We start from the raw sequence: 14,657 nt of genomic DNA on the forward strand, positions 1-14,657 counted from the left end.
GATAACATTGAAATTTATGTTAAATTGTACTCAAGATTTTTTTTATATTTTCGTTAGTGATTCAAGAAGTATTTCAGCATCCTATTCCTGAAAATACCACCAGAATCTCCAAAAATATCTTACTTACTTATTTTTGTTATAAATTCAAATTTTAATTAATGTAGTTTTTTTTAAAAACAAAATTTAATATCAGAATTAATTTTGAAATTGGAATTCTTCGTAACTGTTAGGCGGAACGAATTTCGTCGAAGTAATACGATTATAAAAACGAACCAACGAATAAAATGTTTGCAACTTCTGTCGACGCACATACCCCAAGTACAAATCGACGACAGGTTAATCCTACTTCGTATATAAGGCGTCGGGTTCACGACTCTGTACCAGTGTGAATACACCTGTCGACAATGAAGTCCTTCATCGTTCTTGCCGTCTGCCTTGTTGCCGTCCAGGTGAGTTCGTTTATTTTTTAAATTATTAAACATTCGTTTTTTAAATTCATATACATTCGTTTTTTAAAACACATCTGCTATAAAACTTCAAAAAAGGAATAGTAGCTGTCGATCTTTTTTTCGCTGAGCCATTTTTTTTTCTTAATTTGGTATTTATCTGAATAATATTTGCTGTAAAATACTTTAGTACGTTTAATTTATATTTTATTATTTCTCGAAATAAATTGGATATAGATTATCAACTGCTTATTTAATCACCATAATTTCAGACTTAGGGCCGTCCACAGCTGGACCTAGATTTCCAAAAAGTCTCGTTGGACTCTATATTAATTAAAGAAATTTCTAGAAAGATTCTGAATTATACATAATATTTTGATTATCTTTATTATTTTTAACTTTTAAATGCATAGACTGAATTTTAAAAATTTGCTAATATTGTTAAGACACTGCCGTTGATATATGGCATAATATTTAGAAGTATTAAAAGATATCAACCTATATATATAAAGTAAGGATTAGTCGATTTTTGATGATATTATTGTATCATAAATGAGCTGTAGTAGTCCAGCGGTAGAAGACTTAAGCTTGCGATCGTAGTTCATGGGTTCGATTCTTGGGAGTCGATCTTATATTATTCACACTTTGTGCATTAACTATGTGAGATTGCCACTAGTCGCAAATAAGATTCCAGAGGATGGACAGTAGCGCCCCATGTGTACTATAATACCACACTGCGACGACAAATCCAGTTGCCAAGCGTGGTGATAATGTTATATCCTCCCATAGATATCTTTGAGTGAGGCCTATGTCTATGTGGATGTCTGAAACGACAAAGATAAATATTGATTCCAGCGAATTATGAGCCATATTTCCAAATTTGAATATACAACATTGAATCAAATTTTGAAATTCCGAAGTAAATATGGCGTTTCGATGAAGACGCCTATGTAAGATTAAAAAAAAAGAAATGAACACAAAATTTATACGCTTTCGCTACAAGAGAAATACTAATACTGCATTGAAATATAATAATTGTTATCGCTTTGAAACATTTTACGTGATTAAAGAAATATAAAAGATTCTTTATAAATTATACATACACGGTATAGTTTAGCGGTTAGATAATTTATTTAATTATATATACAAATATATATAATAAATAGCATCTCTATTTACATAAAATTCAGTTGAATAAAAAAATATATTGTTATCATGTTCAAGCATTTATTCGATCATCGTTATCACCATCTTTTCTATCACAAAACGTATGCTGAACATGTGCTTCTATCTGCATAATCTAAATATTACTAAATCATAAGCTATGTTTATCTTTGGCATATTATTCTATTAATATATTTTAAATTTAAGGCCCTAACCGACGAGCAGAAAGAGAAGTTGAAGAAGCACAGAAGTGAGTGTTTGGCTGAAACAAAAGCCAACGAAGAGCAGGTCAACAAGCTGAAGACGGGAGATTTTACGGTAAGTTTACCATATCTGATCTACAAGCAGATAAATTTAAATAAATTACCAGGAAAGCTAAGTGGTTTCCCGGTGAAATATGTATCGGCCCGAACAAAGGTTCCCCCAGGAGAACCCGTTTCGCTGCTTTAAATGCCATTTGGCAACAGTACAGTCAGTACCAAATATAAAAATAGTCATAATAAAAAATATAAATTTTAACATTTTATTTTATAATCATTGAATCAGTATACTTCTTTAAAACATTGTTGCGTTTTGGTTTTAACTACGGAACTGATTTGACCCATTTTTCATCCGGTTCAGGATCATTGATTTTTAAATTGGTATAATATAATGAAATAAAAAAATACTCAAAGTAACTTACTTAAATTTTCCGCTATACTATCATGCTACATAACTTTAGCATATAATATTCCTTATTGATTTACTTAAAGGTTTTTGTACCTGGCAATCGAGGTATTTATATTAAGTATCCGAACCTATGGAATGTAATAAAGAATAAAGTTTGAGAAATTAAGCTAAACGACCTTAGTGCTTAGATCATGTTTGCCTGTTAATGACAATACAACCTTCACTGTTGGGCATAGACTTTTCCTATACATTTACAATACGATACGTGGGTAGGTAGCGTTCTGCTTTCGGCGTCTTCAGCCACCTTGATAATGTCGTCTATAGTGTACCTGTGGCTGTGTGCAATAAAACCAAAATGTACCAGTGTCCAAACATACTGTAAGATACTTAGCCTGCCCAATGCTTTAACTTTGCAATCCGATAGACTAAGTTAATTACTTTCGTCAGTCTACTTATCTTATTCCTGATTTGATCTCGAGCAAAACCGCCTCCATAGATAATTTAGTGACAATGAACTTGAAGTGAGACATGGAGTTTTTTTTCTCTTTCCTTGTTCCTCTTTTCTTTTTTTCCAAGGACGTTACATGTTGGGATAAACAATTATTTAACATTTTTTTCTTGTTCCTTTCTTTCTCACAAATTTTTTCTCCCTTTCCTCACATTTTTAACAAAATCATTCATTCTTCACCTTCTGATCTTCTTTCACACATCGCCTTACTTCCTTCATGTACATTCCTGATCACCTTTGCTTTTTATAACACAGCATATTTATTTATACTTTGTATCCATTTATTTTTAATATTACCATCGATAGTTGACTTTACTCGTTTATGCTTCTTTTGGTTTCTTGTTTTAAAACATACATACTAAGGTATATTGTACTTAATCATTTTTATACATGTTTATGTTTAGAATGAGAATGAGGAGCTGAAGAAGTACACGCTCTGTCTGATGAACAAGTCGGAGCTGATGTCTAAGGATGGAAAGTTCAAGAAGGATGTCGCTCTCGCCAAGGTTCCTAATGCAGGTAGGACGCTATTTTTAACATAAGATAACAATAAGAAACGTTCACGTATAGCTAGTGATTATTACATAGGCTCACTTAATCTAACTTATTAAGTGTTAACTTACTTGATTTCTCGTTGTAATAACAACAAGACATACGAATTCACGATATCCTTACACGGTTGAAATTCCTTCCACCCGCGCTAAGCGTTATGCTAATACTTTTATAGTGCGAACAGGCAAGGAGTAGAGTACCAGACAATTATAACTTAGAAGTCTTTAAGACTAGAGTTATAAGTTTCTTTTAGGCAAGCATGTACCATTGTAGACCTCGTCATTACTTAAAATCAGAAGAGAAAGGGTTCAAATGTTTTGCCTATAAAGAATGTAAAAAAATAACAGGCTGTCAACTTAGTTGAGTTTATTTGGACTGATTTACCTGAAAAGATTAGGAGTCCATGAACCTAAATTTTAGAAAAACGTAATGACTGTGATTTTGAATTATAAAATAAGAAGTACTCGTATGTAAGAAGAATAAAAAACCTAAAGTCGATGTAAATTTTTGAAATTGTAAATACGAATGTTTGTAATTAGCAAAATGAAGTGACACACTTCTTATCCTAATAAACTGATTTATTTATGTTAATTTAAAATACAGTTTAATTATTTTAGTAACTATTGACTATGGAATATATAAATAAACTTCCTCTGGCATCATAATTTTAAAAGGAAGGTAAAAATCTTAACATATTTATAAATAAAAAAAGAATACATTTTCTTTACTAGGTTGTAATATAAGAAAGGTACGAATGTGTCAGTAGAAAGATAAAAAATTGCCGTTTTTTAAGTTTCGATAGAATCGTTACTTGAGCATATTTTGAATAACTTAACAAAATTTTCTTACGAATATTTTACGGTGGCAAATTGTTTATTTAATAAGACATGAAATAAATATCATATACATAGAAAAATTAAGAGAAAATATTCATTTCACTACAATATATCGAGTTATGAATTTAAAAAGTTCATTGAACGAATACTTGTTAAAAAAATCTTACAGTATATTTATTTATACATTACGTAACCCTAAGTAGATAATAATGTAAATAAAATAATTACAAAAATATAAACGATTCTAATGATTTCAGCGGACAAACCAACTGTGGAGAAACTGATCGACGCTTGCCTCGCGAACAAGGGCAACACACCCCAACAGAACGCATGGAACTACGTCAAGTGCTATCACGAGAAGGACCCTAAACATTCTATCCTTATCTAAAATAACATAAAGATATGAAAAGATATCACAAACGTGATCGATGAAAGACTAAAGTTCATTCACAGAATTTCCTTACATCGTCTTTAATATCAAGTGTATTTAATTTAAAATCGAGTATTACTTGATATGAAGTCTAAGCCTGTTTAAGTTAAAGTTAATTTTGTGAATTTCATGTGCTCGTAAATATCTGCCAATAAAATACATTTTACCAATTACATTTTTGTTTACAATTTCTCTTTTTTTTCCAATACGTTTCTTTACATATTAGGACGTGTTTCTTAGTAAAGACCATTTTCATTTATATATATGATATTGTATATCAATATCATAGGTATACTGAAACATATTAGTTTAACATCTGGTTTGTCTACGTTATTATTTTTGCTATGTTCAAAAAATTTCTTCTGGAATAAACTTCACAGCGACAGATGACTCGATGTATTATCATCGTTTATTAAATACAAATAGCTTACAAAGCAATTCACAGACAATCAAAAGCAAGCCTTCATCGCAAACGACTGTTAAGAACGTATAAAACGGAACATTCTCCTATCATCTTAGATAGAAACGTTACTGGAGTTTTTTATCATCATCATTCAGGCATAAAACGTTCACTACTTGACATAGGTCTCCCCCATTGATTTTCAGTAACAATGATATCGTACCTAGTCCACAAGGTAGACCATGGTTGCACAAACTTATTAAGACTATGGGCCACTCGGGCAAATCATGAACTGATGGCGGGCCGGCCGCCAGAAGTATAGGTAATTAATTTTTTTTTAGTTTTATTCTGGAATAGAATTCAATAATTTTCGAATGTACGAGAGTATTATTTTTGTTGTCGGCGGGCCACCAGTATTCGACCGGCGGGCCGCGGTCTGTGCATCCATGAGGTAGACAGACGAGCTTGTTAAAGTCTTCAGATGAAACTGGACGCTAACCGCTTCTAACCGGTCCTATTGAAGTTTCTTAATCTACTTGTGGCGTGCATATCGCGCGCCACTCAAACACCAAGATAAATGACAGATGGCGCCACAGTAGACGCAACGAAAATCTGCATCGCGCTGTTGAGAGTCTCCGCGCTCATTATAAGGGCTAGCGGAGGTGCGGTCAACACATCAAGAAGCAACCGACGAACAAGAAGCAACCGACGAACAAGAAGCAACCGACGAACAAGAAGCTACCGAAGAACAAGAAGCTACAGTGCTACGACCACTCCTACATACTTGTCCATCTTTCTGAAATAGTAATGGCAGCTAGGAAATAGCAAACTTTTCCTTCTTCTTCTTTTTAGCCGATGGACGTTCACTGCAAGGCACTGGCCTCTTGCAAAGATCGCAACGATGATCAGTCTTGCGCTGTCTGCATCCAGTGACTTCAAGCGACCCTAACTATGAAGGCGGTCCAGCTAGAAGGGTAGAGAGCTAGAAAGTAGAAAGGGGAGGGGAAGGGGCTAGAAGGGGCCGGTAGATACAGCATGAGTAGACCACTCATGTTGTATCTACCGGCTGATGGCCGCCACTCGAGAACCTTTCGGCCCCTAGCCAGGCCCGGTTTCTGCTGCTAGCTGCACAAGTGATGTACCCCGCCTACTGCCATTTCAAACGAGCAATTTTTCGATCTACGTCAGTGGTATTGGTTCTTCTGCGAATTTGCTCATTTCTTATTCAATCTCGCAGTAAAACCGAACAATGCCCTGTCCGTTGCTCCAAAGACTTTTGTCTTTTCGCATTATTCTTCTTTCGCGTAATAAAGCATATTCTTTAACAGCTGTACTGAGGATCCTGAGGTAGCAATCGAACTAAATTACTTTTCAAGCCGCGAATCTGGATCTCTAAATGTCAGTAAAGCAACAGCTTAGATTCAGAATTATGAAAAAGTTTGCACTTATCATGACCTACACAAGTGGTCAGCGTAAATATTCCAAAGTGGATGTGGGTAAATTAACATTAGACATCATGAATACTTTATTATAAAATTTCGCTTACAACAAATTTAATGTGTTAGTTTGTTGTTTACCCTGTGAGATATGACTGGGTCCCGTAGAAAGTACACGTGTATCTCTATCTATTAAAAAAATCTATATAAATATACTTTTTTACATCTATTTACATTTAGTTTATATTGTGGCCAGTGTTATTATGGTCAGACCAATTGCCAAAATTACAGTTACTTGCAGTATGCAAACATTTAAATTTGAACATTTTTGTTTAAGATTTACGAGAATGTATATATATATATATATGTATATATATATATATATATACACATATACATAAACATATACAAATATATATTTATATATATATATATACACAAATATACATTACATATACATATAAATATAAGTGTGTGTACTGTACTAGTGTTCCTAAATAAAATAATATAAGGTATAACACAATTGGACAATGTTATCGAAACAAGGTCTTCAACAAATACACGAAGAAACCAGGTTTATCCGGTTACAACCTGAACGAATCAGATTCTACAATACGGTAAACAAGCAGAGAAAATTGTTCATATACAAATGTATCATAAACAATTGAACTAAAGAGAAACAATTTTTTAATTTAGTTTCATTAAAGGCAATGAAATGTAGAGCAAGGATTTTACAAGTAGTTCTTTAAATGGACGCATGACATTTAAATAATGAGTCAAGTAATAAAGTTTTGTAGTGTCTTACCATTCAAAACCACTCATATAAATACTCTGTTCAGCCTTCGTGCGAACGTCCTTGCATGGAATCCGATTGCTCCAATAGAATTTTTAAGTTCACTGACCCCTCCGTGCAATGCGTCCGAATTCATCACCGCTGAAGCTATAAAAGCCTAACAACAACAACAAAATAAAGGGCTAACAGCGACAACATCATCGGTAACAATAGTAGAATAAAATAAAAGTGCAATGTTTAATTTGTAAAGAGGTCAAGAAATATCCTTCAGGAAAACATCTATTTGTTTCTCCTTTTGTTACCGGATGCGTAACTAAATTTTCACTGTTTTGTTCATAAAAATTCAACTTAATTTTGTAGAAATGCTTACATATTACACAAAGTATTGGCTATCGTTAGCTACAAACTTTTCCTATCCTTCCAACAGAACTCAAATATTTTTTAGAATTCCAAGAGAGCTCAGTAATTGAAATTATTACTTTGAGTCTGTTTACGTAACAGGCCATTTTTGCTCTTGTTCCCCCTATCTTATTGTTGGGACAAGAAAGTTTTTTTTGAATATTTCTTTCATCATCCTTTTTATATACATTCTCTTTAGTCGTCCTTCACAATATCCTCCTTATTCTCTTTCAAACATGACAATTTCTTACATTCTCTTTCTTTCACAGTCCTTATACAGATCTGTTTCTTCGCAATCTTGTTTGATATCACAATTTTTTCCTACGCTTATTTCTTTTTTGTTATTATATGTTACACATACATATATTACAGAAACTAATTGTTAACTTTTATATTTATTAATCTCCTTTGCAATTCTGTGACAATATCTTAAGATATGACGGCATATTTTGTCTCCCAACAGAGAGGCGACGGTGTCGCTTCTCACAATGTCTTCTAGTTCCATTTTGCACTGGAATCTTATTGAATACGTAACAGCTTGTTAGTGCACTTGCGTTGCTTTGTCTTGTCCACCGCTGGATCGTAGGTGCACGAGGGACTCTCTCTGAGTTTAACACATAAGTATTTAGCGAATCCCCCTGTCCCGTGAACTTCTGGGACAGTACCATGTCCAGTACCATTGTACTCAATGTGCGGTGGGCCGTCTTGGCATCCGGGAAGAACTTCCTTATTGTCGAAGATGCCACGCCTTCCATATACCTCCTATTCCATTCGCCAAGTGAATTCAGCCTTAAATGACAAACGAAACGGGGCATTCCTCGTATACGGGTCTTCTTTTAGCCGCGTCCTAGGCCAGTTGTTCCGCCCGCCCTTTTACTTCCATTCCCACGTGCCCTTTCACCCAGTACAATTATGCTATGTCATTTATTCTATTGGCGGTTCTGCTGATCAGGCAGCGTATGTGCCATTCCGGTCTTATTGTTACCCGGCCGGTTGATCCACCGTCTCATTTCCCCCCAATCTCACGTGCACTTGCACTTAGTACAATTTTGCGATGTCTGTTATTACATTGGTGGTACTGCTGATCAACAAGACTATGTGCCATCTGAAAGTTTAAGTAAGAGTCGGATTTTGCAATATCTAGGTATATGGCAGTTGGGGTAGGTCTTCCAATTACATCGTAGCAATTAACGTGTTTGGCAACATTATGTCTATCGCTACTTCGTGTTCTGTTGCCAATCATTTTTTTTTTAATTTAAATAAACCAACAAAGAAGGTCACAGCATTACGGCAGACTTAGATGCAATGTCGAACATTGTTCATATGTATAAATACGTTCAAAGATCCACAGAATGTAGTTATGAGAAATTTCTAGCTTATTGAACACTATTATGGAATGTACAATGAATAAGGAAAGGTATAATACAATTACAACAATGAGTACATTGCTTTATTTAAACTATAATTATTCAAAACAAAGTAAAACCAGATCTGTATAAAAGTAAAGTGTGAAATGTATGGTTCAACAGTGCGATTCCAGTGTTCATATCTTTTGTTCATCTAATCAGTTAAATCACATAAAAAATAATGCAAGTCTTAATCCCTCTGTCTGCTTGTTTGGTAGTGTGTCTTGGAGAGGTAAGGAATATATAATTACAATGTATCGTAATCCTTGTTTTAGTATCACATACAGGATGATTTTACGTGTGAAACCTTTAAAAGGTTGAAATGACCTAACATTAACTGCTTTAAATCTTACGCCATATTTCAATCATCATGTATAAAGTAATCGGTTTTTAATATATTTAATTAATTATTGAAATGCGACAGACCAATAATTTCTGGTAATACAAAGCTTGCACAAACAAATAGTTAAAAAAAAATATTTTATTTAAATATCTAGTGAATCGAATTTTAAAATGTTTTTTCTTACTGTATATTAACGTTTTATATTATTTCTGTATCCTCCTATATATAAGATTAATTGGCAAAAAATGAGTTATACATTCACCCCTTTAAAGTTTTTACAACTATTAATCTGAATGTAAACTATTATTAATCAGTATTAAAATGTTGTTCAAATATTAAGTAAAGATGAATAAATAAATAAATGATATATTAACTTTATAATATTCTAACAATAAAATGCTTTTATCAAAATATACACTATGAAAGTTAAATAATAATAAATTTATGAAATAATTTCATTTGAAATTCGCCTGATGAAATGAAAAAAAAAACATAACAAATGTAAATCGGTGAACAAAGAAATTAGTTTTCTATTATTTATCCATTTATTTATTTACTCTCATTGTAGATCTAGAGGACATAAACAAGTTAACATAAAATAGGAGAAAAATAACTACAAAAGGCGGTCTTATCGCATTACGCGATTTCTGCATGACATTCATTAGTTTTATGTTTAAATTTGTTTTTAATTTTTTTATATATTTATATTCAAACGTATTTAATAGTCATTTATTTAGCTGTCATATTTTCGCTTCAAAATATAACGAAGTATAATGAAAATTTGACAGACTTACGTTATGCTTTTTACATGTTACAATCAAATGCAGATTAAAATGACTATTCGTATTTTGTTGCAAACACTTGATTAAAGGTGTGTTTCTTATAATATGTCACATGACATTTCCGTAATTTTTGATTAAGATGTAATTTGCGCTTCGCTCATAATTTAAATAAGAAATGAAGAGATTCGCTAAAGAACCAAGGTCACCGATATTACTTGAAGAATTTCACGTCTGAAGTGGCAGGTGGTGGGGCACATTGTTTAAGTCATGTTGTTAAGGCCGAAAGGTTTTCGAGTCGGTAGAAGTGACGTGGGCAGACCCTCTAGGTAGACAGACGACTTAAATCAATGTCGCACGGAAGTTGCGGGGACTTCCCGCGCTCGCGGAGGGCGCATTGTAGCGAACTTTGGGGGAGGCCTATACCTTGTAGTGGGCATCTGAAGTTGATGATGATGAACTGCAATAAATATTTAAAAAAGGCAAAGTAGCGCAAAAGCCTAATGTTAAGTGATATCTGACCGCATTACGAGGGTCATACCAGGTTGTTGATAGATATGTTTCTCCTGTCTAACTCTTACGTAGCCTGGAATAACGATTGTGAAAGAAACTGAACATAAGCCGGCGTGCATTACCTGGCCGTGTTCGACTGTGGAAAGACGTGTCGGTTTAAAGGGCAAGCAGGTGTACCCGAGCTTCAAGAGGGGGATACTGGAGTGCGTGGAGGAGTCCAAAGTGAGTCCGCAGCTGGTGTTGCAAGTCACGTCCGGCAATTGGAACGTGGTGAGGCTTTGGATCATATTTACTTATTCACTTTTTAAATAAAATTATCAAGCAATTAAGTCCAAGATGTTTTGAAGTCCCGGCATTTTTTTATGTTTTGATACTGTGATACATGAATAGTGATTTATAATGTGTTCACAATGTAGAATAAAAATAGTACAAATCGTCTTGCAGTGGATGTCCTCCGATTGAAATTGTGATAAGGCTGATATGTTCTATGTCTTATAATAATATCTTGTGAGGTGTACACTGTATTTACTGATCTATGACAAGATTAAACGAATTAAGGACGTGTTTACACAAAAGAAAAATGTCAGTTTACGTCTATCGTTTGCACAGGTTGTAGACATCTTGGTCTTATTTCGATTATTCCAATCAACCATACGATTAGGCGTAATTTCGGATGTAATTCTATTAACCTTTCATTTAGAAAAAATGATCGAAGTCAACAAATTATGTTCTCAGCGTTTTAAAATATATCGATTTGTGAACGCATCTTTAATTTCCTTACAATTGTTGACACCTACTACAATCATCTGTCCCTTTCACTTACTTCAACAGTTCAAATAAAAGTGCGCTATCTCTTTCCTGCGAATATATTATAAAGGTAATTAAATAATTACTATTGCATTCAATTTATTCTTATTTCAATTTGCAGAGAGAAGAGTTTCGTTTGAAGATGTGGGCCTTGTGTCTACTCCTCAAGTCTAAGATGATGTCAAAAGAGGGAGTCTTCCACCTGGATGTCGCGCTAGCTGGAGTATCTGATCAAAGTAAGAAGCCTACCATCATCATCAGACGCTGAACGTTCACTGCTGGGCATAGGCCTACCACATAGGTTTTTAAAAGACCCGAAGGAACGCCTGTGTCCAACGTCTTCAGACGAAATTTGAAATGCCTTTAAGGACAATATAAAACTATTTTAAGTCAAAACAAATAGCAACCATTAATCAGTTTGAAGGTACATCCGAATAATTAATGTCTATAGGCGTCTATATTTGATGTTTAGCGATTCGAAATTTCAGGAACATAAGAAATTAACCGCAATGTAATTTTTAACAAATAATTCCGGAGTCTTTTCATTGGTTTCTTCATTACTGAAAGTAGAGTTCGTCTTGAAAAAAACAAACATATATAGATGAGAGCTGTTTCCATGCCATCCTATCTCTGCTTACCTCAAGGCTACTGCCTTTAAATACAATGTTTCAATAGGAAGTCTCATATTCTTTTTTTTTTATTTTATGGCCCCGTTTTTGGGGCGTTTCATACCTTCGGTGTTCTTAGTAGACATTATACGTAGATTTTCTTAATAATTCAATAAAATAATCTTTTACTAGTTTTTTTTTGTTTCCATCACATTTTCTTTCATTTCCTTTCAGACCTTGTTACATCGTTTCATGGTCAATATCAATGATCCAAAAATTTATCTAGAGGAGACTTATGGCCTTTATGTATTTTCATTATATTTTCAGATAAAATCGCTGTAGAAAAAGCTATCGACGAATGCCTGTACACCAAAGTACACAAACCAGAAGAAACTGCGTGGCACTTTCTGAAATGCTACCACAAGAACAATCCGAAACATTCGTTTATGTAGGTAATTAAATCCTTTTTAATAATTAAATGTTAACATTAATTGTAATAATTTATTTTCAAGCTGTGGCACAGAATAAAATTTCAAAACATTTAACCTTGTTTTATTACTGCGCCATCTATGATCAGTAATCAAAAGTAATTTTTAATTTCAACTTCACACGACAAAATTTAACCATCTGTAACAATTTTTATTCAAAGTCTATTTATAAGTAGAATAAAAGTTAAACTTTTTCTATTCTGTAATCCTATTTTATTTGATAATCGTTGCGTTGCCAAAAATAAGAATAAATTTATATTATTTACTTTAAGCGCCATCTATTGCAGTGTAGCGGAACTGTCAAGGTTCTGTACTTGTCAAGAATAGGTTATTTTATAAATTTATGTTAGATGGCTCTGTACTTTACTTTTTAACCTTCTACTTCTTAGAAGACATCGTTAATGTCATCTACATTACGTTTAATACGTTACACATTTCAATTTAAATTTTATTGCATTTATAATTAGATTTGTTTATTTAAAAGGTTAGGTACATTAAAGTAATCGCTTTGCGTCTTCATCTTCATCGATCCATTATCGTAAAAACGTATGGTGTGTTTTAACACACTAATACTTTAATATAAATGTTAAATGTGTACTTGGTATGTAACAAATTTTAACTTAATAATATGTACAGTATTTTAAAACACAAACACCGCATTTGACAATATAGGAGCAGTAAATGTCTGTCTCTTTCTTTATTATCCATTTTTAAACAGGTTTTCTGGTGTTTTAGGTTTTGGTTACCCAGGTTTCGTTGTTTTACAGATAAGACATTATTTTAGGTTTTTTTATCCGTACCGTAATATCTTTCAATACTAATCAACATTATGGTTAATAAAAAGTTTTAAAGTCGTTTGTTTCTGTTGTTTAACTATCACGTCAGGTTCATGAAGTTTGGCAGCCTTTAATAAAACAACATTTTGCGGAAAGAAAAATTTATCTTTTTTCTTTTTTTTCGCGTAGTATGTTAATGCAATGACATATTATACTACCGTGCCTTTCGCCAAACTATTCTTTTTAGTTTACTATTTCTGAGTGCTGGATTCTAAAAATCGATTTTGAGCTCTAGTTTCGTCAAATTTTACTGTGGAATTAATAAAGAAAGGTTGGGTGAAGTTATAGTTTGCAAGTGCAGTCACTTCCTAAGGAACATGAGCGACAGAACGGAGGAGGTCGACAAACGTCAAGTCTGTTCGTAAGATCTCGTGTGCGTTTATCAATCGCGTACTTTTTCGTCTTACCACCCACGTACCTCGGACGATGCCTAAAACTATCGCACATACTATACTTGAATAACAAAACGAAAACCCTCTATGTTGTGGGTATTTCTCGGATCAGGTGTATTTAGAATTCTCATAGCTGCAGGAAACATTAAATATGCAGTTAAAAGGGAGTTCAACATAATTCTAATTTCTAGTGGTTTCTAGTAGTAAAAATGAAATTTTTAATATAGTACGAGTTAATGTTAAATCTTTAAAAACTAAATGTAAAAGGTGTTATAAGTAATTATTAATATACAACATATATTTACTAGTAATAATGTCACAAATTACATGTATAAATATATCTTTGCCTCCGTTTTTAAGAATCTAACAAAACTTTTATCTTGTGTTATAATAAAGTAAATAATACGAAATAGTTAGATCTAGAGGAAAAAAAACTTTCAAAAGGTAAGCTATAGGGGTTGGCACATATGTCAGCAAAAAGTATAGTAGTATCATAGTCATTCTGTACCAAGTGATCACTATGTGACACTATATGACAGGCAAATTATTTCTGGCAGTACAATTTCTGCAGGGATAGATAATAAACAATAATTAATTCTAATATGTAGTCAATCGAATTTTGACATCTCTTCTTCTGCATTTGACATTCAATTGCATTCACCCTCTTAAAACTTAAATATCTATAACAAATCACTAGGTATTAAAAATAAATTATATTTACTGAACAATTAATCATCTTTCTTGTACAAAAGCGATCTAGACCATCTCGACATTATCAGGGGAATGTTCCAGCCGGGTGACAAATCGACACAAACGACGTCGCTACAAGCAAACTGAACAAGGTGCATCTTC

General features: G+C 33.2%; 2 protein-coding genes across 2 annotated transcripts; both read left to right on the forward strand.

Moving 5' to 3' along the window:
- The first annotated feature begins 360 nt into the window (after window positions 1-360).
- On the forward strand, window positions 361-4,775 carry LOC137920149 (B2 protein-like). The gene is made up of 4 exons (XM_068763394.1): window positions 361-449; window positions 1,818-1,928; window positions 3,192-3,306; window positions 4,433-4,775. Exons 1-4 carry the CDS (start codon window positions 405-407, stop codon window positions 4,561-4,563), a joined length of 402 nt encoding a protein of 133 aa, XP_068619495.1. The 5' UTR covers window positions 361-404; the 3' UTR covers window positions 4,564-4,775.
- A 2,196-nt stretch (window positions 4,776-6,971) lies between these two features.
- LOC137920482 (uncharacterized) lies at window positions 6,972-12,541 on the forward strand. Its single transcript, XM_068763849.1, has 4 exons — window positions 6,972-7,058; window positions 10,747-10,944; window positions 11,603-11,717; window positions 12,417-12,541. The coding sequence occupies exons 1-4, from the start codon at window positions 6,972-6,974 to the stop codon at window positions 12,539-12,541; spliced, it is 525 nt and encodes a 174-aa protein (XP_068619950.1).
- Window positions 12,542-14,657: the final 2,116 nt, after the last annotated feature.

The sequence above is a fragment of the Battus philenor genome, unplaced genomic scaffold (genome assembly GCF_028537555.1).
Source record: "Battus philenor isolate CCGP_79_NKW_IND1 unplaced genomic scaffold, ilBatPhil1.0.hap1 SCAF_18, whole genome shotgun sequence".
In the NCBI taxonomy this organism is placed as follows: Eukaryota; Metazoa; Arthropoda; class Insecta; order Lepidoptera; family Papilionidae; genus Battus; species Battus philenor.